At 46.1% G+C, this 26,723-nt stretch overlaps 1 protein-coding gene across 1 annotated transcript in view; it reads right to left on the bottom strand.

Annotated features, from left to right (window-relative positions):
- sytl3 (synaptotagmin-like 3) overlaps positions 1-26,723 on the bottom strand; it is a 189,375-nt gene that overhangs the window by 124,419 nt on the left and 38,233 nt on the right. Inside the window, exons 4-5 of the mRNA XM_078556832.1 lie at positions 20,115-20,330; positions 7,715-7,782 (exon numbers count right to left, since the gene is read on the bottom strand). Coding sequence (XP_078412958.1) covers positions 7,715-7,782; positions 20,115-20,330 — 284 coding nt within the window. The remainder of the gene's footprint in view (positions 1-7,714; positions 7,783-20,114; positions 20,331-26,723) is intronic.

Below are 26,723 nucleotides of genomic sequence, written 5' to 3'. Positions count from 1 at the left end.
AGTAACACCCAGAGCAATGATGGCAATAATCTGAGTTTGCAAGGTCTCACCCTCCAGAGAGTTAGCATCTGTGCTATCCTTTCCCACTGCCCTGACTGAAGTGCACTTATACTCGGTGTCTTACCACATGCAGATCTTTCCTCTATCCTAGCCTTTAAAATAAGTGCAACCCAGTTTAACCACCATTAATATTAAAGGTAAGTCAAATTCCATTCAAAAAGGCCTCATTAATGGCTCCTAAAGATACTTCTAGCAGGGTCTCCCACAAATGAGATCAGCTAACTCAAGGCATCACACCTAAAATTTCCTGGGCATTATGGTTCAGAAACAGTGGCCTTGAAATTCTGATGGGATAGCTTTACCAGAGAAGAGGGAGGGAAATCAGTTTGTGTTTCTTCACAGAAAGGGTAGAATCTGGAACATTCTCCCCAGAAAGACTGTGGATGCTGAGACAATTAGAGGTTTCAAGACAGAGATTGCTAGACTTTTGTTAGACAAGTTCATCAAGAGCTATGGAGTGAAGGCAGATAAATGAAGCTGAGGTGCAGACCAGCCAGAATCTAACTGAATTGCAGAGGAGGCCTGCAGGAATGATCTGGTCTACACTTGATATTGTATTCCCATGTTAACAGATGTTAGGCACTGAACCCATTCAAAATCTCATGGACTGGATCATTTATATCTGCCCCCAAGATAAGAAAATTGGAGTAAGGTGATACAGAGGAGAAGCCAAGGATGGGCCCAATGATATGATTTAAAAAATCTCTTCAAAAGGGCCATCAAACCATCTTCGTCTAAAAACATAGGCCAGAATTTGACAGGATGGCAGGCTGGGGGCATGGTTGTAAAATTGGGCATCATGCCAGTAGCACCATTCCCAGAACCTACCTACGCCCACTCCACTGTGATTTTACCAGCGGTGGGGGAAGCGTCCGGCAGACCCTTCACCCATGGGCCAATTGAGGCTCTCAATTGGCTAATTAATGGCCACTTAAGGGCATCTTCCTACCACTACTGGGATTTTACCCTCAGCAGGAGAGGCCCAAGCCAGGTCACCAGGCCGCCAGATAAAAGCTGGCGAGTCTTGGTGCCAGGCTACTCAGGGCACATTCTTGATGGGCATGCAATGTCCATGAGACCCTCTCCCTGGCCAAGGTTCAAACCCCCACTCTGCATTCCCAATCCCTTGTTCTTTCCAACCATGCCCTTCCCCCCTCACCCGGGCCTGCCAGCCTGGCACTGGTGAGACCCCAGATTCGCCTTATATCCTAGCTTCAAAGCTGAATGTCTTCTTCTCAGCTTCACTGCAGTCCCTATAGTGGCCACTAGTCATGGTGGCACTGCTGAGACATGAGAACAGCAGCCCAACAATTGTCCAGCAGCTCTGTGAGGCACGGGCTCAAATCCTGCCACTGTAGCTGGTTGAAATTTAAAATTCAATTAATAATAAATCTGGATAAAAGCTAGTTTCAGTTATAGTGACCATGAAACCTTTGTCGATTGATGCAAAAACCCACCTGGTTCACTAACGCCCATTAGGGAAGGAAATCTGCCTACATGTGACCCCAGACCCACAGCAATGAGGTTGAATCTTAAATGCCCTCTGAAATAGCCTAGCAAGCCACTCAGTTGTATCAAAGCGCTACAAAATCTAAAAAAAGGAATGAAACCAGACGGACAATCTGGCATCGACCTAGGCACCAGAAATGACAATGGCACAACCAGCCTTGTCAATCCTGGAAAATCTTCCTTATTAACATCAGGAGGCTTGTGCCAAAATTGGGAGAGCTGTCCCACAGACTAGTCAAGCAACAGCCTGACATAGTCATACTCATGCAATCATACCTTACAATGTCCCAGACACCACCATTACAATTCTTGGATATGACCTGTCCCACCCATAGTGGAATTCAGTTGGGAAGGAGTAGCCCTGGGAGCCCTCAACATTGACTCTGGACCCCATGAAGTCTCATGGCATCGGGTCAAACATGGGTAAGAAAAACTCCTGCTGATTACCACCTGCTCCATCCTCCCAGCTGATGAATATGTTGAATACCACTTGGAGGAAGCACTGAGGGTGGCAAGGGTGCAGAATGTACTCTAGATGGGAGACTTCAGTTACCATCACCAAGAGTGGCTCGGTAGCACCACTCTGACCGAGCTGCCAAGTCCTAAAGGACATAACTGTTGGACTGGGTCTGTGGCAGGTGATGAGGGAACCAACAAGAGGGAAAACATACTTGACCTCACCAATATACCTGTTGCTGATGCACCTGTCGATGGCAGCATTTGTAGGAGTGACCACCGCACAGTCCTTTTAGAGTCAAAGTCCTGCTTTCACATTGAGGATACCCTCCATATCTGGCACTACCACAAACAGACCCAGCAATTCAAATCTGGGCATCCATGAGGTGCTGTAGGCCATCAGCAGCAGCAGAATTGCATTTACCACAATCTGTAATCTCATGGCCCAGCATATCCCCCACTCTATCATTACCACCAAGTTGGGGGATCAGCCCTGGTTCAATGAAAAGTGCAGGAAGGCATGCAAGGAGCAGCACCAGGCATACCTAAAAATGAAGTGTCAACCTGGCAAAGCCACAACACAGGACTTGCATGCCAAACAGCATAAGCAGCATGCGATAGACAGAGTTAAGCGATCCCATAACCAGCGGATCAGACCTAAGTTCTGCAGTCCCGCCATATGCAGTCATGAGTGAGTTGTAGAGGCCTCAGCACAGAAAAAGGCCCTTCGCTGGTCAAACAAGTACCTAACTATTCTAATCCCATTTTCCAGCACTAGGCCCATAGCCTTGTATGCCATGGCATCACAAATGCACATCCAAATACTTCTTAAATGCTATGAGGCTGTCTGCCTCTACCACCTTTTCAGGCAGTGAGTTCCAGATTCCCACCACCCCCTGGGTGAAAAATTTCTTCCTCACATCCCCTCTAAACCTTCTGCCACTTACCTTAAATCTATGCCCCCTGGTTATTGATCCCTTCAACAAGGGGATAAGTTCCTTCCTGTCTATCCTATCTGTGCCCCTCATAATTTTATGCACCTGAATCATGTCCCCCCTCAATCTCCTCTGCTCCAATGAAAATAACCCCAGTCTATCCAATCTCTCCTCATAACTAAAACTGTCCAGTCCAGGCAACATCCTGGTAAATCTCCTCTGCACTCTCTCTAGTGCAATCACATCCTTCATATAATGCAGATTCCAGAACTGCACGCAATATTCTAGCTGTGGCCTAACCAGCATTTTATACAGTTCCAGCATAACCTCCCTGTTCTTATATTCTATGCCTTGGCTAATAAAGGCAAGTATCCCACATGCCTTCTTAACCACCTTATCTACCTGTGCCGCTACCTTAAGGAACCGGTGGACATGCACACCAAGGTCCCTCTGATCCTCGGTACTTCCCTGGGTCCTACCATTCACCATGGATTCCCATGCCTTGTTTGTCCTGCCCAAGTGCATCACCTCACACTTATCCAGATTAAATTCCATTTGCCACTGATCAGCCCATCTGACCAGCCCATCTATATCCTCCTGTAATCTAAGGCTATCCTCCTCACTATTTACCGCCCCACCAATTTTCATGTCATCCACGAACTTACTGATCAACCCTCCTACATTCAAGTCTAAATTGTTTAGATATACCACAAACAGCAAGGGACCCAACACCGATCCCTGTGGAACCCCACTGGACACAGGCATCCGGTCACAAAATCACCCCTCGACCATCACCCTCTGCTTCCTGCCCCTCAGCCAATTCTGGATCCAATTTGCCAAATTGCCTTGGATCCCATGGGCTCTTACCTTCGTTATCAGTCTCCCATGTGGGACCTTATCAAAAGCCTTGCTGAAGTCCAAGTAGACTACGTCAAATGCATTGCCCTCATCTACACACCTGGTCACCTCTTCGAAAAATTCAATCAAATTGGTCAGACCTTTAGCAAAACCATGCTGACTGTCCTTGATTAATCCCTGTCTCTCCAAGTGTAGATTAATTCTGTCCCTCACAATTGCTTCCAATAGTATCCCCACCACTGAGGTTAGACTGACGGCCTGTAGTTTCCTGGTTTATCCCTTCCTCCCTTCTTGAATAACGGTACCACATTGGCTGTCCACCAGTCCCCTGGCACTTCTCCTGTGGCCAGACAGGTTTTAAAAATTATTGCCAGCACCCCTGCTATCTACTCCCTTGCCTCACTCAACAGCCTGGGATACATTTCATTTGGGCCAGGAGATTAATCTACTATTAAGCCTGCCAGACCACTTAGAACCTCCTCCCTTTCTGTGCGAATTTATTTAATTATATCACAGTCCTTCTGCCTGATTTCCATGCCCACGTTGTCCCTCTCACTTGTGAATACCGACACAAAGTATTCATTTAGAACCCTCCACACACAAATTACCACCATGGTCCTTAATGGGCTCTACTCTTTCCCTAGTTATCCTCTTACTCTTAATGTACTTGTAAAATAACTTAGGATTTTCCTTTATTTTATCTGCCAATGTTTTTTCATGCCCCCTTTTTGTTCTCCTAATTTCCTTTTTAAGTTCCCCCCTACACATTCTATACTCCTCTAGGGCTTCCACAGTTTTGAGCCCTTGGTATCTGCCATAAGCCTCCCTTTTCCTCTTTATCCAATCCTGTATATCCCTTGACATCCAGGGTTCCCTGGATTTGTTGGTCCCACCCTTTATCTTCACTGGAATATGTTGACCTTGTACTCTCCCTATTTCCTTCTTAAATGAGTCCCACTGCTCTGACGCAGATTTACCTAAAAGTAGCTGCTCCCAGTCCACTCTCTGGCCAAATCATATCTGATCTTGTTAAAATCGGCCTTCCCCCAATTTAGAACTCTAATTTCTGGCCCATCCTTATCGTTTTCCATAACAACCTTGAAACTAACGGAGTTATGATCACTATCTGCAAAATGCTCCCCCACTGATACCTCTACCACTTGCCTGGCTTCAGTCCCTAAAATTAAGTCCAGGACTGCCCCCTTTCTTCTAGGACCTGCTACATACTGGTTTAAAAAGCTCTCCTGGAAGCATTTTAAGAATTCTGCTCCCTCTAAACCTTTCACACTATGACTAAACCAGTTAATGTTGGGGAAATTGAAATCCCCCACTATTACAAACCTAATATTTTTACACTTCTCTGAAAGTTGCCTACATGTCTGCTCTTCTATTTCTCTGACTGTTTAGGGGCCTATAGTACACTCCCAGCAATGTGATTGCTCCTTTTTTTGTTTTTCAGCTCTACCCATATGGCTTCCTTTGAGGAGCCTTCTAAGATGTCATCCCTCCTTACTGCTGTAATTAATTCCTTAATCAATATTGCAATACCCCCTCCTCTTTTACCTCCTTCACTGTCTCACCTGAAGACCCTATATCCTGGAATATTAAGCTGCCAAACCTGCCCCTCTCTCAACCATGTCTCTGTGACTGCAATGACATCATACTTACATGTGTTAATTTGTGCCCTCAACTCATCTGCCTTATTTGTCAGACTCCTTGCATTAAACTAAATACCATCCAACCTTGCCAAACTCCCTTGTGCCTTAACTTGCCTATAATTTCGATGCCTTCTAGACTCACTTACTCTCTCTTCTAATTTTGGCTGTGCCTCTCCCCCTGCTGAACTTCCTCTCAGGATCCCATCCCCCTGCCAAGTTAGTTTAAACCCTCCCCAACAGCATTAGCAAACCTCCCCACAAGGATGGGGTCCCATTCCGGTTCAGGTGCAACCTGTCCGCTTTGTACAGGTCCCACTGTCCCTAGAAATGGTCCCAATGTCCCAGAAATCTAAATCCCTCCCTCCTGCACCATCTCTCCAGCCACGCATTCATCTGGACTAACCTCTTATTTCTATGCTCACTAGCGCGTGGCACCGGAAGTAATCCAGTGATTACTACCTTTGAGGTCTTGTTTTTTAATCTGCTTCCTAGCTCCCTAAATTCTGCATGCAGGACCTCAACCCTCTTTCTACCTATGTCGTTGGTACCAATATGTACTACGATCTCTGTCTGTTTGCCCTCCCCCTTTAGAATGCCCTGCAGCCATTCAGTGGAGTCACAGCTCCTGCCACAGAAACGCCTGTCTGATCTCCTTACTATCAAGCCTCCTACCACTATTGCTCTCCCCTTCTTTTTCCTCCCCCCCCTGTGCATTTGAGCCACTCACAGTGCCAAGAGCGAGGCTGCACTCCCCAGAGGAACCATCACTCTCACCATTTTCCAATGCAGGAAAATGGTTCTCAAGCGAGATGAACCCTGGGGATTTCCTGACCACCTGTGGGGTGACCACGCCTAAAAACGTACTATCCACAAAACTCTCAGCCTCGTGGATACACCTCAGTGCCTCCAGTTGCCACTCAAACTCCGAAACACGGAGCTCAAGTAGCTGCAGCTGGTGGCACTTCTTGCACACATGGTCGGTCAGAGCGCAAGGAGCATCTAGGACTTCCCACATGTTGCAGGCGGTACATAACACTGACTGAGCTGCCCTGCCATGCCTCTAGTTGAAAAAAAAACTCATTAATTTAAGTTAAATACAGTAAAAAAAGTTAAACTATTTATGTACTTTCAATAAAAACTAGAACTCTTACCTTTCCTTAGCTTAATCTATTTTAGACTGGAGAACAACTGGAGAAAAAACTGGAGAAAAACACTTACCCACTACTCACCAATCAGCTCTCACCTTTGTGCTGACCTCACTTTTTGGAGCTTCCCCGCACTCGCACTGGCTCTAATCTCTCTGCCGCTCTCTTGCGCTGTCTTGTGATGTCACTCTTGTTATTTTCAACAAGAACTGACTGCAGGACACTCTTCCCAGTGGTGGTGGACAATTAAGCAAGTAAATGGAGGAGGGGCTCCCCAAATATCCCCACTCACAATGATTGGGGAGCCCAGTATATCAGTACAAAAGACAAGGTTGAAGCATTTGCAACCACTTGCAGCCAGAAGTGCCAAGTGGATGATCCATCTTAACTTCCTCCTGAATCCCACTTTTCTTCCCAATTGACGAGTCCATTGATATCATCCTGAGTCAACAGCTTTCTTCTTCACTATCAAACACACATCTAATTTTTGTATCATCTGCAAATTTCTTAAATATGACCCCTACATTTAAGTCTAAATCATTGATATACCACAAACAGCAAGGGGCCCTGTCCTGAGCTCTGTAGAAGCCCACTGGAAAAAGCCTTCCAATTACAAAAACACCGGTTGACCATAACCTCCTATCACTAAGCCAATTTTGGATCCAATTTGCCACTTTAAACTTTCTGATCAGCCAGCCATCTGGAACCTTGTCAAAAGCCTTGCTAAAACACATGTAGACTACATCAAATATGCTACTGTCACTGACTCTTCGTTGGTTAGGGTCTAGGTCCTTCCCAATTGAACTCTCACCAGCTCTCATTATGTTGAGAGCTATGGCTCAGAAACTTCCCAAAACATACCCCCAGACTCCATGACACGATGGATGGGGTTACTAACACATTCCTATTCCCTTCCACTAAACTGGAAAATGGCTATTGTGAAAATATAAATATGGTGTCCTGGTGGCTATGGCTATGATTAGCAACACAGAGGTCTATATTCCCGCCACAAATTGAAACTAAATTCAATAAATCTGACATCTGAGCTACCACAAGAAAAAAGTGTGGGCTGTTTACAGTGCATTGCAAATACCTTGCTCCTGGTGAAATTTCTTTGCTCTTTCCTCAATAAACCACTCTCCAGATTTCACCTTCATCTGCCTGAAATACAGAATCAGCATAAATAGTTTCAAAAATGGAACTCCAGTTCCTGTGGAACACATCAGTTTACATTACATAGGGGGAGCTATTTTCCATTCAATTGTCCCTTCACGGGAATGCAGTTTTAAGGAAAACATTGTCGTGTGGAAACCTCAGTGAAAATAACATTAAAAGACTCAATTTTTTTTAATGTACTCAGTGGCTAGCACTCTCTCCTCAGAATCAAAAGCTTGTAGCTTCATGTCCCACTCCAGTGCTTTGGGCACAGCATCTTGCTTGGCACTGTCTGAGGTGCTGTCTTTTGGATGAGATGTTAAACCCCTTGTGCTCCCTCAGATGGACATAAAAGATCCCATTGCACTATTTAAAGAGAAGGGGAGTTCCCCTGGTGTCTTGGTCAAAATTTAGTCCTTAAACAATATCACTAAAGCAGATCATCTGGTTAGTATCATATTGCTGTTTGTGATATCTTGCAACTGTGACTACACTTCAAAATTACTTCATTAGTTGTATAGTGTTTTAGGACATCCTGAAGTCATGAAAGGCATTAATGCAAGTTCTTTCTTTTGTTGTCACATTCCTTGCAGTGAAAATGAATAAAAAGTTCACAGCTCCAGGCAATAACAGGTGGCATTTCCCAGGTGTCTGTAATGGAGCCTCAGCTTCTCACCATATTAATTAATGGCTTGGATTTAGATGCGAGAAGAAAGTTACTAACGCACATAGACAGACAAAGTGAGTGGGAAAAGCTGTTGCAGATGAAGTTTGACGTTAGGAAGTGCAAGGTCATTCACTTTTGATCTGAGAAAAACAATACCAGAATATTATTTTAACGATGAAAAACTAGAAGCTTTGGAAGAACAAAGGAACTTAGTTGTCCATGCATAGGTCACTAAAAGCTAGTTCACACCCAGGTACCAAATGTAATCAGAAAGGCAAATGGAATGTTAGCTTTACCTCAAAGGGATTGAAATACAAAGGAGAGGGAGTTTTTTTTTCAGTTGTGCAGAGCCTATCCGTAATATTATATTCTTTTCTAGGTATCGTACCTCAAGAAAGGTATACTGGTCTTGGACAAGGTACTATGCAGATCCACCAGAATTATATTAGGTTTGGTAGCATAACTTTGTCATGCATTCGATTGAATTTAGAAGATTGACGGGTGATTTGATTGAGATGTTTAAAATAAAAAGACTTAAAGCACTTTTCACGACCACCTGACATCTCAAAGCGTCATTACTTCAGCCAATGAAATAATTTTGAAGTGTAGTCACTGTTGTAATGTAGGAAGTGCAGCAGCCAATCGGTGTACAGCAAACTCCTACAAATAGCAAAGTGCTTTTTTGTGATGTCGATTCAGGAATAAAGATTGGCCAGGACTCTGCTCCTTTTCTTCGAAATATTGCAAAAGAATCCTTTACGTTCACCAGTATCAGAGTATTAGAACAAAAGGGACACAGTCCTAGAATTAGTGCTAGGCCATTCAGGAGTAAAATCAGGAAATATTTTCACACAAAAGGGTAGTGGTACACTTGAATTTGCTCCAACAAAATTCCACAGACAATAAGGATATCAAAGAAAGTGAAGCAAAGGCTGGTTAATGGAGTTGAAGTACAAATCAGTCTCTACAAGGGTTATGGGTGGGCAGACAGCAGGGAAAGTGGACTTAAGGCAACAATCAGATCAGCCATGAGCTTATTGAATGGCGGAGCAGGTTCAAGGAGCCAAAGGGCCTGCTCCTGCTCCTAATTCTTATGCTCTTATGATCTAACTGAATTTTGGAACTTACTGGGGGATGACGGCCTACTGTTCCTATACTGAGTAGCCTCTTGTGCTAAGGCATTCCATTTTCTAATAACACATTGTGTGAGAACACTAATTCTAATTCTTCTTTTTCTTCTTCTATTGTTGATTCTAATTCTGCTTAATGCCCAGATATTATTATTGAGCTCAATAAACCTTCTTTATTACCTCAGCCTTTCATATCTACTGGGCAAGTACAAGTTCAAGTGGATTGCCATTAAGTTACATGGCAGGGACAGTTTTCCAAATCATGTTCCTGTTGCAAAGTTTCATCCAACAAGGATGCCTGGAGGGCAATCATGTGCTGCACAGCTGTGATGTGTTCCTAAACATAGAGAGGGCTAGAATAGGAGAATGATTCAAACTGCCATACTTTACATCAGAACCCTTATTTTTCTAGCAAATCTACAATTTAAATTGCGGCCAAGATTTTCTGTGCTAGCTGGCGTCGGGCGTGTTTGGTAGTGTGAGTGGACAATATGGTGTGATCGGTTTCATGATGGCGTGAAGCCAGTGGGCCACTTTTCCTGCCATCGGACACCAGAATCGTCCCACCCTGCTGGATCTTCCACCCACATCAGCATTCTTTCCTGCCGACACGTTTCACAACAGCATATAAAAGGCGTGCACTTGGCGGGCTGCACTTTGAGGGGAACTCAGAGGTGAGTTCACAGTAACATTGCACAGTGCTTACCAGGGTCACCCCTTGGACTTCAAGCTTCAGGGGGATGGTGGCAGGGGTACTAGGGCTGCCTTGCAGTTGAATGTAGCACACAAGCATTTAGGGTGGGGGGGTAGGGTGGGCGAGGGAAGCGGCCACGCATTAGGGGCACCTTATATAAAGTGAACATTCCTCTGCAACTGAGACAGTTCATGCGCAGCCAATGATACGATTGGAGTCGGGCCGCTAGCTTATCTGCAGTGCACTAATCTCTGGCCATCCAAGTGGTGGCCAGCACTCTCCACGTTGCATTAATGGGCCTTCACACTTAAGCAGGACAGATTCTTAGTACACCCATGCTAATCCACGTGTCTCTCTCTTTCATCCTTCAGGAGTACAACATCAGGAGCACGGAGCCTGGTGAACTAGCTGTATGCTTTGTGGTGTACAGAGAGTGAAGATGACGGAGAAAAGAGCGACTGAGGCTGCTGGCTGCGCAGAGGGAGGAGCAGCGCCCTTCATAAGAAGGGGCGGCTGGGCTCCCGCACACACTGCCAAAGAGCCACAGCGAGTTGTCACTGGTTGGCACTTAGCGACACCCAGGGTCTATAGATGCCGCCTTTCATTCCTGCAGATGACCGAAAACCAGGGTCACCTAAGACTGTGCATGTCCAGGGAACTGGTTAGTCACATCTGATACCTGCTGCAGGGTTTGGCGCCACGGAGACGTGGAGGGCATCCACTGCCAGTGGCCGTGAAAGTGACCGCAGGGCTCAATTTCGATGCCAGTGGCTCCTTTCAGGGCTCCACAAGTGACCTTTGTGGGATCTCTCAAGTCTCCACCCACAGATGCATCCATGAGGTCATGGATGCCATCTTCGCGAGGGCACACAACTTTGTGCATTTCGCCCGGGACCAGGACAGCCAGGACGCAAGAGCGATTGGATTTGCCCAGATCTTGGGTTTCCCACAGGTGCAGGGTGCGATCGACTGCATTCACATGGCGCTCAGGTCTCCATCGCAACATGTGGTCAACTACACCAACTGCAAGGGATTCCATTTGGTGAATGTGCAGCTGGTCTGAGACCACCACAAAAGCACACCCTGCAGGTCTGAGCACGGTTTCCAGGGAGTGTTGCACGACTACACTCTCAGTCGGTCACAGATCCCTGGCATATTCTAGGGTCCACAGAGCTGCAGGGATGGCTCCTCGGGGACAAGGACGTGGCTGATGATACCCGTGTGGCGGCCTCAGACTGCAGCAGAGCGCAGGTATAACGAGGCTCATGCTGCAGCTCACAACTTGGTGGAGCAGACAATCAGGATGCTGAAAATGAGGTTCCGGTGCCTGGACCCTGCAATATAGTCCACAGAAGGTGTCGCATATTGTCGTCGCCTGTTGCGCCCTTTACAACCTGACACTGCAACAGGGAGACAAGCTGGCTGAGGAGGAGATACAGGAGCTGGAGGTCTCCTTGGATAAGAAGGAAGCTGACGGTGATGAGGGGGTCCTCGAAGGCGGCGATAACGGCAATGAGGCTGTCGCACTGGCCAGACGAGGCAGGCGTACTCATAGCTGCTAGATTTGTGGAGCATGATGGCAACATGCAGTGAGGGGACCCCATAAATCCTCATTTTGCACCTGTGAATGTTTGACTCCAGTCTGGCTTATAGCAGCGCGAATACCCACTGTGATAAGGTACCTGTCATGGAGGCCCTAATAGTCGCGCGATTGCAGGAGGACGATGACAACATGCAGTGAGGACTCTCCATAGATCTTCACATAGCCTCTGAGAATGTCTGACTCCTGTCTGGCCGAGGGCAGCTCGCTTGGACTCTGTGATCAGGGTCATATCATGGAGACACAACCATGAAACTTTAGAAGCATCTGATCCTTTGTCAGCCTTCAGCACCTGAGCCGTTCAGGAGCACAGCATCTGTGGTCACAGATGCTGAAGAGATGGGAGCCAGCCACACCTTAAAGGTGCTGAGAGCACACAGAGAGAATGACAAAACTCTGTGACGCCTGCCCACAACATTCTGGCAGCAATGACGAGCACCATTGAGGTGCAGGCATCAGTAATGTGTCCAGTGAGTGTGAGGCCCGACCATCACTGTGGTCTGAAGGCTGCACAAAACACAATGAAGAGGCCCTTTACCTTGTGTAGAAACGTTTCATATCTGAGTGACACTGCTCATCAGAACAAAGAGCCATAGGCAGAGAGATATTCTTGGGAGTTTATTGACAATAGTGAACATTATGTACAGATGATTAACACCCCTGCCCAGGCTATGTAACTACATCTTCTTAGGCCCTCTACAGAGGTGTCCTCCTGCTTTCTATCGGGGACCTGGGTTGGAGGGTGTTGCACGCAGCAGTCCCATACAATCGAAGGATGTTTAGGTTCACGGACTCCCAGGACACTTGCCCTTTTTGTGGTCTTGTGGAGTCCGTGGACCATGCATATATAGGGTGTTGTAGGCTGCACTCCTTTTTTAGTTATTTAACAAACCTTTTGTTACTGTTTTGTTTGCACTTCAGTCCCATGCTCCTGATCTACGGACACCCGGTGCGGAAGGGGGTCGGGAAGGAGGAGGATCTCCTCGTGAACCTGCTCCTGGGCCTGGCCAGGTTGGCCATTAACAGGTCCAGGCAGCGGGCGATCGACGGGGGAGTCCCGCCCGATTGTTTGTCCCTCTTCCGCGGCTACGTTCGCGGCCGGGTGTCCCTGGAGAGTGAGCACGCGGTGTCTGCCGGCACCATCGAGGCCTTCCGTGCCCGGTGGGCACCACGGGGACTGGGGTGTTTTGTTGACCCCTTTAATCACATCTTGGTTTGATGTTTGTAAGTTTCCTTTAAAGTTTTTCCTTGATTTTACAGCTGACCTGATTTAGGGGCTGTGCTTGATTCATCCCTTGTTTTTGTTAATTTAGTTAATTGTTTTGACTCGAAAAGAGTTACATCTTCTTAACTTTCCCAACGTTGTCGCTTCGTCTTGGTGCTCCCTGGACATCCACAGCGGAGGTGGAGGCAGCCTGCTGACTGCTGCCCTGTGATGACCTTGGCGGGCGTCCTCTGGAGGGCCTGGGACCTGGAGGGCCTCTACCTGCTTTCCAGCTATTACAGTGAAACAGTGGCACTCTCCTCGGCCTCTGGAGGCAGAACTGCTGAGGTCACAGGAAGAGGGGATTCGGATAGGAACATAGGAACAGGAGAAGGCCATTCAGCCCGTCGAGCCTGCTCTGTCATTCAATACGATCATGGCTGATCGAACACTTCAATGCCTTTGACCCACACTATCCCCATAACCATTTACGTTGTTAGTCAGAAATCTATCAATCTCTACCTTAAACATACTCAATGACTGAGCTTCCGCAGCCCTCTGGGGTAGAGGATTCCAAAGATTCACAACCCTCTGAGTAAAGAAATTTCTCCTCATCTCGGTCCTAAGTGACTTCCCCCATATTTTGAAATTGTGTCCCCTGGTTCTAGACTCCCCAACCAGGGGAGACATCTTCCCTGCATCTACCCTATCTATTCCTTTAAATATTTTGTAGGTTTCAATGAGAACACCTCTCATTCTTCGAAACTCGAGAATACAGGCCTAGTTTCCCCAGTCTCTTTTCATTAGACAGTCCCGCCATCCCCGGAACAAGTCTGGTGAACCTTTGCTCCACTCCATCTATGGCAATAATATTCTTTCTGAGGTAAGGGGACTAAAGCTGCACACAGTGCTCTCAGTGCGGTCTAACCAAGCTTCTATACAATTAAAGCAAGACTTCACTACTCCTGTGCTCGAACCCTCTTGCAATAAAAGCTAACATTCCATTAGCCTTCCTAATTGCCTGCTGCACCTGCATGTTAGCTTTCAGTGACTTATGGACAAGGACACCCAGGTCCCTTTATATATCTACACTTTCTAACCTCTTAACATTTAGGAAATACTCTGCACTTCTGTTCCTTCTACTCAAGTGGATAACCTCACATTTTTCCACATTCTATTCCATCTGCCACATTCTTGCCCCCTCACTAAGTCTGCCCAAATCCTCTTGTAGCTGCTTTACATCTTCCTCACAACACACATTCTCACCTAGCTTTGTACCATCCACAAACTTAGAAATGTTACATGTGGTCCCCACATCCAAATCATTGATATATATTGTGAAAAGCTGGGGCCCAAGTACTGATCCTTGCGGTATCCCACTAGTCACAGCCTGCCAATGTGAGAATGACCCATTTATTCCTACTCTCTGTTTTCTGCCTGTTAGCCAATCCTTAATCCATGCCAGTATATTGCCTCCTATCCCATGTGCTTTTATTTTGCTAATCAACCTCCTATGGGGGACTTCATCAAAAGCCTTCTGAAAATCCAAATATACTATAGCCATCGACTCTCCTTTATCAATTTTGTCATCCTCAAAAAACTCCAACAAGTTCATCAAACATGATTTCCCATTTGCAAATCCATGCTGACCATTCCCAATCAGATCATGATTATCCAACTATCCATTTATCACAACCTTTACAATAGATTCTAGCATTTTCCCTACTACTGATGTAAGGCTAACAGGTCTTCAGTTCCCTGTTTTCTCTCTTCCCTCCCTGTTTTCTCTCTCCCTCCCTCAATTTGTTACCTTCCAATCTTCAGGAAGCATTGCAGAATCTATAGAATTTTGGAAAATGATCACCAGTGCATCCACTATCTCTATAGCAACCTCTTTCAACACTCTGGGATGCAGAATATCAGGTCCCGGGGACTTATCAACTTTCAGTCCCATTAATCTCTCCAATACACCCTTCTTACTTTACTAATTTCCTCCGACTCTTCATTCTCCCTAGACCCTTGGATCTCTAAATCTGGGAGATTTCTTGTATCTTCTTCAGTGAAAACAGACACAAAGTAATCATTTAGCTTCCCTGCCATTTCTCTATTCCCCATTATGAATTCCCCTGACTCTGCCTGTAATGGACCCATATGGATGGACCGGGCACTCCCAGAGTCACCTGGATGGATGGCCCCTGGGAGGGGACACCTTCTGATCCTACTCCCTATGGGTGCCCAAGGGCCCTGGGCTGACTCCATGAGCGGAAGGGGTAGCTGGAGTTAGATCAAGCTGCCCTGCACCCCTCTCGCATTCACATTGTTGGAGACCAACTATGGCATCAGCGATGGAGTTGAGCCCCTGTAGCAGTGCAGGAGCGATGTCCTGAACCAAGGTCTCCATGGCGGCCGCCATCCTACCAGTGTTGACCTCGGTGCGTTGGCATGCCGGTGCAATCGCCTCAGCCTGAAGGCAGATGGACTCCTCCATCATGCCTTGCGATCTGAGGAATACAGCGGACATCCCTTCCTGATGTTCCGAGCTTGCCTTTGCAGCTCCAGCAACTGTGACATGACCGAGTCCAGAGGCTCGTCATCTGACTTGAACTCAGCAAATTGCTGTATACCGAACACCTGGGAAGTCCCTGCCACCACCTGCCATGGATCAGATGGAGTGATGTGCTCACCAGGCTGTGATCTTGAGGCTATTCTAAAGCTCAGTCCCACCGAGGTGTGTGTCACTGCGCAGCTGGGGGTTGTGGGTGAGCGCTGTGACGGGACTTCAAGAGCCGTGCCTTCAGATTCCTCTTCAAAGATTTCTTTGGGGCTTGCCTGGAGGCCCTGGGTCATGGACTCTGTCGGCTGTTTCCAGGTGTGTCTGCAGAAGCAATGGCCTGTGAAACAGGACACATCACTCACAGCATGGTTGTCTGATGGATGTTGCACTGCTGGACCCGCACTTGGTAGAGCACCATGGACCTCACCGTCAGCACAGGAAGGGTCCAGATCCTCGCCGGCCAGCTGGATGGCTCTGTTTTCAAAGACCATGAGGACCTTGATTTCAGGGTTTCCTCCACCGGTCTGTGACCTCTCCCTCTTGTTGTGTGCCAGTTTGTCCTGCATGAATAGAGATAGAGAAAGTGCAAGCAGGACGCCTACCAACCAGATGATAAGTATGCCTAGCACGTGTGGGTGGTGACTGGTGCCATGGACGGGATGAGGACAATGAAGATGTGTGTGAAAGAGTGTATGGTGACGTCCCTTGAACTGGTAGTGAGTGAGATCCTTGTGGATGTGTGATGAGCCTTGTGAGTGTCTGAGTTGAGAGTGTGAGAAGACTGACTTACCTTGACGGAGGAGGTCATTCACCCTCTTGAAGCAATGGGTGGCTGTCCTCTTTTGAAGGGTGTTGGTGCTGACCACAGCTGCCACCACCTCCCAAGCCTGGCTGATCACTCTGCTGTCCATCCTGCGGCCAGAGCTGGGATAAAGGACATCCCAGCAGGCCTCCACAGCATCCAAAAGGCGTTCCAGTGACATGTCACTAAACCTGGGGCCTGCCTTCTTTTTCCTTTTGTAGACATCTTCCTTGCAGCAGTCATGGCTGGAAGCACTGAGATGTATGCGCACGGCTGGACTTTAAATATGGCGCCCGGTGTGCTAAAGTGGCAAGGTGTGAGCCTGCCCGCCATGGGAATGCCATGTTTCCTGGGAATGCTTAAGTAATGCAGTGGGTTTGGGATGATACAGCGTGAAAACTCGCCATCGTGGCCAGTGGGTAAAACGTCATTTTATGCGCCCGCTACCACACTTAGTGCAAGTCTGGGATGATTCTGCCCTACATTTTAAAATTCCTGACTTTTTCCTTTACTGCTGGTGACAGGAGTACATGTAAGGGCCAAAGAAACCAGAGGTGTCAAATATTTCACTTGTTCCTAATTACTGGTGGTAGGACATTCAACTCAGGGGAAAAAGTGCATTTTGTAGCAACTGTCGGGTTCTGCAGCTTTAAGACAGAGATTAATTACTTAATAAACCAACTATTTAGAGAAAGGGATTGGACTGGTCAGCCCAGGAGGTGGGCCAACAATCTCTTCGACTGATTTCAAGACAGCCACTATTAATGGGATGATAATAGCTCTCTCCGGTGCCTATAACAATTCTACAAGTTGAGGCAACAACAACACAACTTGCATTTATATAGCACCCAAGGCTCTTCACAGCAGCATTATCAAACAAAATTTGACACTAAGCCACATAAAGAGATATTTGGCCAGTTGACCAAAAGCTTGAACAAAGTAGTAAATTTTAAGGAATATCTTAAAGAAGAGAAAGATGGTGAGATAGACAGATGGAGAGGTTTTGATAGGGGATTGCAAGGTTTAGGGCCTAGGCAGCACAAATCCCAGGGTCCAAATGGATTTCACTCTAAGGTCTTGAAAGAAGTGGCAAGTGAGATAGTTGATGCATTGGTTTTAATTTTCCAAAATTCTCTAGATTCGGGGAAGGTTCCATTAGATTGGAAAATAGCAAATGTAACCCCTTTATTCAAAAAGGGAGGCAGAAAGCAGGAAACTATAGGCCAGTTAGCCTAACATCTGTCATTGGGAAAATGTTAAAAGCTATTATTAACGATGTTATAGCAGGACACTTAGAAAAATTCAAGGCAATCAGGAAAAGTCAACATGGTTTTGTAAAAGGGTAATCATGTTTAATCAATTTGTTGATGTTCTTTGACGGAGTCACCTGAGCTGTGGATAAAGGGGAACCGGTAGATGTACTGTATTTAGACTTCCAGAAGGCATTTGATAAAGTGCCACATCAAAGGTTATTGCAGAAAATAAAAGCTCATGGTGTAGGGGGTAACCTGTTGACATGGATAGAAGATTAGCTAACTAATAGGAAGCAGAGATTTGGTATAAATGGATCTTTTCTGGTCGGCAGCATGCGACGAGTGGTATGCCACAGGGATCAGTGCTGGGGCCTCAACCTTTTACAATTTATATAAATGACTTGGATGAAGGGACCGAAGGAATGGTTGCTAAATTTGCTGACAACACAAAGATAGATAGGAGAGTAAATTGTATCCAGGACGTAAAGAGGTTACAAAGGGACATAGATTGGTTAAGTGAGTGGGCAAAGTTCTGGCAAATGGAGTATAATGTGGGCAAATGTGAAATCGTCCATTTTGGCAGAAAGAATACAATGGAAGTTCATCATCTAAATGGTGAGAGATTGCAGAGCTCTGAGATTCAGAGGGATCTGGGTGTCCTAGTGCGCGAATCACAAAAGATTAGTATGCAGTTACAGCAGGTAATTAGGAAAGCTAATAGAATGTTATCATTTATTGTGAGGGGAATTTATTACAAAAGTAGGGAGTTTATGATTCAGTTGTCCAGGGCATTACTGAGACCAAATCTGGAGTATTATGTACAGTGCTGGTCTCCTATTTAAACAAAGATGTAAGTGCATTAGAAGCAGTTCAGAGAAGGATTGCTAGACTAACACTAGGAATGGGCAGGTTGTCTTATGAGGAAAGGCTGGACAGTTTAGATTTGTATCTAATTTAGAATTTAGAAGAGTAAGAGGCGACTTAATTGAAACCTATAAAATCCTGAGGGGTCTTGACAGGTTGGATGTGGAGAGGATGTTTCCTCTTGCGGGAGAATCTAGAACTAAGAGTCACTGTTTAAAAATAAGGGGTTGCTCATTTTAAAAAAAGAGGTGAGGGAAATTTCTTCTCTCAGAGGGTTGTGAGCCTTTGGAACTCTCTTCCTCAAATGGCGATGGAAGCAGAGTCTTTGAATATTTTTAAGGCAGAGCTAGATAGATTCTTGATTAACAAGGGGGTGAAAGGTTATTGGGGGTAGCCAGGAATGTGGCGTTGAGGTTACAATCAGATCAGCCATGATCTTATTGAATGGCGGAGCAGGCTCGAGAGGGCCAAGTGGCCTACCCCTGCTGCTAATTCATATGTTCATATGACTGCCTATGGAAGGGTGAAGGAAATTGGGGATGCTCAAGAGGCCAGTATAGGAGGAGCCCAGATATTCCAGAGAATTGTAGGACTGGAGGAGGTTACAAAAGGAAGGAGGGGAAGAGGGCTGAGCATTGGATTAGTTTTTGATTGCTCAAGCAAAGAGCTAGTACAGATACAATGGGCCAAATTGTCTCCTCCTGCAATATAGGCTTTCACAACTGTTTGAAATGCTATTGAGCAGCCTCAATGTGACACAGCTTATACTAAGCAATGCAGTTGATCATGTAACCATTTACCAGCAATCACACACAAGAAGATAAAGACAATCAGGCTGGAATAACAGCGGTGCTTTCATGAATTTAAGTGAAGGTGGAAATTAAGTATACTCTGGTTTTAAAACAGTATCACGGAGATTTGATTTTATAAAGTATCTAAGAATAAAAAACGGAGACCACACTCAACAACAGATGGTAGGAAAGTTAATTACCCCTCCATTACAACAGTAACTACATATCAGAAGTATTTCATTGGCAGTGAAATATTTTGAGATGCCTTGAGATTGTGAAAGGTGCAATATAAATGTTAGTCCTATATCTTTCTTTAGTCTGTGACAATTTGGAAATAAAAGAAACTTTGGGTTGATTACCGAGGAATGAAAAGCATTCACACTTGAATTTACCATCTGTCCCTCCCCAATATTTGCAAGGTGGTGTTGTTTAAGGACACTAGAAATGGAACGGGTGGAGAAGGTAAAGGAAACGGTGTATGCAAAAGCATGGCTCCACGACATTATTCTCACAGTCTTAGGAATCCACCCAAATTGCAGTCCACTTGCCCGTTCCTCTACTAGTGCTGCCATCTCTGGTTGGAGGCATTCCTGTAGGTTTGAACATGTAGATATTCTGACCACCTGACGTCTGACCATGTGTTGCCTGTTTACATAACATCTGATCAAATGACAACAGTCATTGCAGTGTGTTACTTGAACGTGGCCTTACATAGAAGCTGACCTAGGAGCTTTCAACACCTAGTGTAAACCGTAAAAAGTAGTTTTAAAAGTTCTTACCAGTGAGCATGACACACTGTGCATCTCCACACCCTATTGCTTTTGTACACACGGCATTCTCTGCACACTTTGTGACTGCAGATACTACACACCACACCGACATTAAACACCAGTCCTAGTGTGTTCTGACATCGAGCACAGGATCGGCTACTGTATTCCCGGCTGGAAATTTTTGCCCCCTTTCGCCGAATTTCTTGATATTCAGATTTTAACTTCCTGCACAAAAAGAAAGTAGCATTTTCAGTGGCATAAACTGATCATTGACACAAGGGCAAGGCGGAGTCAACACTACTTTTCTCGGTCAAAATGAAAGCATAAAAGTGAGCAATGAAGATTTATTTTTATTTGTTTACAGTCAAACTTCTACCACGGTACCACTTAAACATAATTGTTATTGTGACATAACAATACACTTTCTTTCCTGTTTTTATCCATTGCTAAATGTATAAAGGTTTGTCCAACACTTTTTGGTACAGGCTGTACATCTGCAATTATTTAAAATCTCTCACCAAACATTTTATTAGAAGGGATCAAGGTGCTTCTTGGATGTTTTTAATATGTCATCTTAGCAGCATGTCCACCTCTGAGTCTGAAGTTCATGGGATCAGGCCCCACACAGGAGATTTCAGCACATAATTTACTGAATTTAATTCCCACGATGCAGGTCTTGGCGGCGGACATGGAAGCAGATGTGGTCGCTGAACGGAAGGCAGGCAGCTTGCCGAACATGATCATGCAATGGCAGAGCAATAAACATCGAGGTGGTGCAGGGCCCATCCAATCCTTTTGTGCGGGTGGGCAGTGAGGCACCGATCTTGACATCACCTGACAGAAAGGCAGGTGCTGGTGGCATCTTTAAAAGGCTGCCAGATCTATATGCTGTGCTTTCTTAATCTCCAGGTTCGCCTCAGCAACAGTGGTGAAGACTCCTCAGGCTGCACAGAAGACCCCAAAATGCCTTTGGCTGCACTGGAAATCCCTGAATCCCAGAATCTCAAATGAGGGTCCAAGAATCGGGCCTAAAGGCTGCTGCCAACATTCCTAAGAGAAGACATTGGGTGTCCTCGTGATTTAGCAATCTCCCCTTGCAGATTCTCCTCCAGTTTGCATAGGAAAGGGGGGAGCTACTCTTCCCACGAGGCAGTAGGAAGACACTTTCCTGCTTGACAAAGAGATAGCAAGCAAGCCAACAGCCATAGGATCTGATCCTGGGCTCAGTGCCGTAAATGGGTCAATAACCTTCTCCTGTCTGCCAGGATGAGTCCTACTCACAGCTCTGCTCATTGAAGCTTGCAATTTGCAACAAAGATGGATTGCCACCTGGGACGGATTAACCCTGGCATTGGACAGCATCAGAACATTGATGTATCAGGATGATAGGTATCCATCTGCCTTTGGCAGCCCCCTCCATGTTCCATGAGAGTGGAAATATGGAGGAAGCATCCAGAAGCACCCATCATGGACCAGAGGAATGCCAGCAGCATATGTGTTCAGCTGATCTTTGCGTGGAGACTCACAGTGTTCCTCCATCTGCCTGCAAAGAAATACACACACAACACCAAAGAGAGCCAAGACCAGAGGTGGAGTGGCTGGCATTTCCATGCTGACCATTGCAGAGAAGGAGGCCCTGATACTGGCAGGAGTGCAGGGTAACTGGGCGATCATGGAATGGCAAGTCTAGATTTTTGAGCGAAGAGAGTGAGGAAGCTTCGAACTCACGTGTCTAAAGCTGGACAAATGGAGATTCACAGCAGACATGGATGGGAGGAGGAAATGTGAAGTCCTTACCCCTAACTGTTTGTGTTTTCTTATGCAGGTTTTGGTACTCCAGATGGATGCACAGCCACAGAGACCAGGACCCTGTGGTCCACCTCTGAGGAGAGAATGAAGATTCCTCAGCAGGTGCACTGTTACATAATTCCTCTGCACTGTCCACCACGCAGAAGATCTCACGTCAGTGGGTATGCGTTCGCGAGCAGATTCAGGGCCACAAGCTAATAAGGACTATAGAGTAAAGGGTTACTTCTTACATTACTGCAACAATAGCTACTGAGATGTATGCAAGGAATTATCTAATAATGTTGTCAACAGAAGAGAATGAGGAAAGTCTGAGAAACGAGCAGTGTCTCTGTCCTAGTACTTCATAATCTTGTACATAGCTGAGTGTGTAAATAAAGGCTACTTCAAAAAAGGATCTTTGCCTCCAGCCAGATCTCCTCCTGAGAGTAAGACACCCAACATCTTGCAAGATAATCCAACAACAACAACAACAATAGAACCACAGGAAGGCTGAGCAAGCTAACAGAGGCTGTTAAAGCTGAGGCCACTGACAATCCGTGGACTGTAAGGGGCCAGACCCCAGGGTGAAGATGGTCCTCTGGTGTTGGCCACATGGGACCTGCTGGAGTTGCAGTGAGAGGTTGGGGGAACATTTGGTTGAGCTATCAGAGGCAATGTGCCAACGATGAAGGAGTCCATCCAGGCCATGAGTGCTGCCATGTTTCATGCATGTGAGGGCATAGCTTCCTCTATTGGGAGATAGGCAACCCTCATGAAGAGCCAGATCCTGTGAACCACTCATTGGATGCGGGAGATGCATGCAGACCTGCATATGATCACTTGGGCCATCATCTCTGCACAGCAGCGGCAAGGTGGAGAAGGACGAGGCACCTGGAATCTCCTTCAGGTGTTCTTCCATCTCTGGAATACAAAGAGGTGCAAGTATGCAAATCAGAGGGATAGGAGAGACTGCTAGCCTTATCTGGAGGCTCCTTTCCTCTCAGCTTGCCCCGAACGTGGAAAGAAGCTCATCAACCTCACTACTCTGTCCCTCCAGTAGACAACCAAGATTGATCCTGCACATGTGCAAGGGTCCATAAGCACGTCAGCCTCCAGGCCTCAGGCAGCCAGAGGACAGCCACCAAGGTCATCTGAGGCCACAGGACAGCCTGATCAGCACCCTGCCTCCACTCCAGCTGCAAGCTTAATGTACTTACCTTGTAAGTACATTAAGAAGAGCACGTAGATACACCAGAGGATCATAAGTGTTAAGAGTTTGTTAAGGATTGATAGTATTGTCTCAAACCAATGCTCAGCATTGGAGAGTGATGATCCCATGCAGGAAGGCAGTCCAGACCATGACACTAATGGGCAAGGGACTGCACGGATGGAAGAGCAAAGCATAGACATGTAGTCGTTATAGGGGATTCCATATTTAGGCGGGCTTCTGTAATTGTATCATGAGTCCTGCATGGTGTGACTCCTCCCAGGTGTCAGGGTAAAGGACATCATGGAGAGGGGGCAGAATATTCTGCAAGGGGAAGGGAGTGAACCAGAACATGTGATAAAGGTCATTACCAACAGTGTAGAGAGGGCAGGTATTGAGGTCCTATGATCAGATTTTTAGGAGCTTGGGAGGACGTTAAAAGAGTAGGATCTCAAAATTAGTAATCTGTGGATTATGCTCAGTGCCACGTGCTAGCTAGAGTAGAAATAGAGATGGGGAGGATGAATTTGTGGCTTGAGGCACAGTGAAGGAAGGAGGGCTTCAGATTCTTGGGACATTGGCACCAGTTCTGGGGCAGGAGGTACCTATTTAAGAGGGTTGGATTGCATCTCATGAGGACTTGTTCTAATGTCCTCACTAGTGTTTTTGGGGCGGGTTCATACTAAATTAGCAAAGTGGGGGGGGCACCAGCATAAGCAAGTAGGAAAGAAATATGGGCCAGGATTTTCCAGTCCCGCCCGTGGTGGTCCCCGCCGTGAGTGGGTATGGAAAATTTGGAAAGGCAGCCAAAAGTTCATTGACTTTCAGCAGGATCAGAAAATCCCAGCCATGGGCGAGACTAGAAAATCCCACCCTTAGTGTGCAGAGTGAGAGTGTTGGATAGTACAAGAGAAGTTCTATAAGGAATAAAAATACAGGTTTATAATACATGTATGTAAATATTACAAAGTGTGGTGAAAAGGGTTGGGGAACTAGAAGCACAAATAGACCTGTGGGAATAAGATGTTAGTAGCAATAACAAAAACATGGTAAAAACATGGTGAAAACTAGACGCTTAATGTTCATGGATACAAAGGGTTCAATTTACAGTCCCGCCAGTGCTGTAAACATTTTCAGCTGTTGTACTTGTTCCTCGGCTCCAGTCCACCCCAGGTCATTTATGCAGAGGTAGGATGGGGAGAATGGGCACGGTGGAGCTACTTTGTCCCATTGATGTTGGCCCTCCCAAATTAATTATTTTTACTCTAGATTGCTACTTGCCCTTATCGATGTATAACCTAAACCTTATGATGCTATGGTCACTGTCCCCTAAATGTTCTCAAATGACACTTTATCCACTTAGCCCATCTCATTCCCCAGAACCAGATCCAGCAGCGTCTCCTGGAAACATTCTGATGTAGAAAATTCCCTTGCAAACACTCAAGGAACTCTTGCCGCCGCTCTGCCCTTTACACTATTACTACCGCAGACTAGATAAAGATAATTAATGTCTCCCATTATAACTGTTAATAATTCTTGCAATTCTTTATAATTTCCTTACAAATTTGCTCCTCTATATCTTTCCTGTTACTTAGTGACTTATAAAATACACTCAGCAATGTAATGATACATTTATTGTTTGCTAATCAAATACATTCTACCCTTGATCTTTTTAGGACTTGCTGTCTCTCTAACTCCACAATATTCCCCCTAATCAATACTGCTACCCCTCCTCCTTTCTTTCCCACTATCTTTCCTGAACATCTGTATCCAGGAATATTTAGTATACAGTTCTGCCCATTTTTTGAGCCAGTTCTCTGTTCTCTTCACATCATCAGGTTGAATGTTTGTCTGGGTGGGCTGAATGCTGGATCGGTGGGGAGCGCGCGCGTCGAACGGTGGAGCGCGCGCGTCGAACGGTGGAGCGCGCGCGTCGAACGGTGGAGCGCGCGCGTCGAACGGTGGAGCGCGCGCGTCGAACGGTGGAGCGCGCGCGTCGAACGGTGGAGCGCGCGCGTCGAACGGTGGAGCGCGCGCGTCGCGTGTCGAACGGTGGAGCGAGCGGATGTGTTGTCCGTTGGAGGGGCTTGATCTTTGGGCTGGCTGTGTTGAATGTCGGCCTGGGTGCGTTGAATGTTTAGAACATTAGAACATAAGAAATAGGAACAGGAGTAGTCCATTGGGCCACTTGAGCCTGCTCCACCATTCAATAAGATCATGGCTGATCTTTTAGTGCTTCAATTTCCACATTCCCATCTAACCTCGATGACCTTTGATTCCCTTGCACAACAAGAATCTATCCACCTCTGCCTTAAAAATATTCAATGACCCCACCTCCACAACTTTGAGGCAGAGAATTCCAAAGTCGCACAACCCTCTGAGAAAAAATTTATCCTCATCTCTGTCCTAAAAGGGCGGCCACTAATTTTAAAACAGTGTGCCCTAGTTCTAGACTCGTCTACAAGAGGAAACATGCTAGAGGTCTATAGTACAGAAAAAGGCCCTTCAGCCCATCGAGTCTGCACCAATCAAACAAGTGCCTACCTATTTCTAATCCCATTTTCCAGAACTAGGCCCATAGCCTTGTATGCCATGGCATTGCAATTGCACATCCAAATACTTCTTAAATGTTATGAGGCTTTCTGCCTCTACCACCCTGCCAGGCAGGGAGTTCCAGATTCCCACCACCGTCTGGGTGAAAAAATTCTTCCTCACATCCCCTCTAAACTTCCTGCCCTTTACCTTAAATCTATGCCCCTGGTTATTGATCCCTCCACCAAGGGGAAACATAAAAACATACAACAAAAACAAACAGAAATACCTGGAAAAACTCAGCAAGTCTGGCAGCATCGGTGGAGACGTCGGAAACGTCAACTGTGCTCTTCTCCGCCGATGCTGCCAGACTTGCTGAGTTTTTCCAGGTATTTCTGTTTCTGTTTTTGTTTTGGATTTCCAGCATCCGCAGTTCTTTGCTTTTATAAAAAAATAGAAACTAGGAGCAGAAGTAGGCCATTCGGCCCATCGAGCCTGCTCTGCCATTCATTATGATCATGGCTGATCATCCAACTCAATAGCCTGCTCCCGCTTTTTCCCCATACCCTTTGATCCCTTTCGCCCCAAGAGCTACATCTAACTCCTTCTTGAAAACATATAATGTTTTGGCCTCAACTACTTTCTGTGGTAGTGAATTCCACAGGCTCACCACTCTCTGGGTGAAGAAATTTCTCCTCATCTCAGTCCGAAATGGTCTACCCCATATCCTCAGATTGTGACTCCTGGTTCTGGACTCCTCCACTATCGGGAACATCCTTCCTGCATCTACCCTGTCTAGTCCTGTTAAAATTTTATAGGTTTCTATGAGATCCCCCTCATTCTTCTGAACTCCAGCGAATATAATCCTAATCGACTCAATCTCTCCTCATATGTCAGTCCCACCATCCCAGGAATCAGTCGGGTAAACCTTCAATGCACTGCCTCTATAGCAAGTATATCCTTCCTCAGATAAGGAGACAAAAACTGCACACAATATTCCAGGTGTGGTCTCACCAAGGCCCTGTACAATTGCAGCAAGACATCCCTGCTCCTGTACTCAAATCCTCTCGCTATGAAGGCCAACATACCAT

The sequence above is a fragment of the Cetorhinus maximus genome, chromosome 14 (assembly GCF_964194155.1).
Source record: "Cetorhinus maximus chromosome 14, sCetMax3.hap1.1, whole genome shotgun sequence".
NCBI classification, from domain to species: domain Eukaryota; kingdom Metazoa; phylum Chordata; class Chondrichthyes; order Lamniformes; family Cetorhinidae; genus Cetorhinus; species Cetorhinus maximus.
The sequence above is the reverse complement of the archived record's forward strand: the minus strand, read 5'-3'. Positions and strand labels throughout refer to the sequence as shown.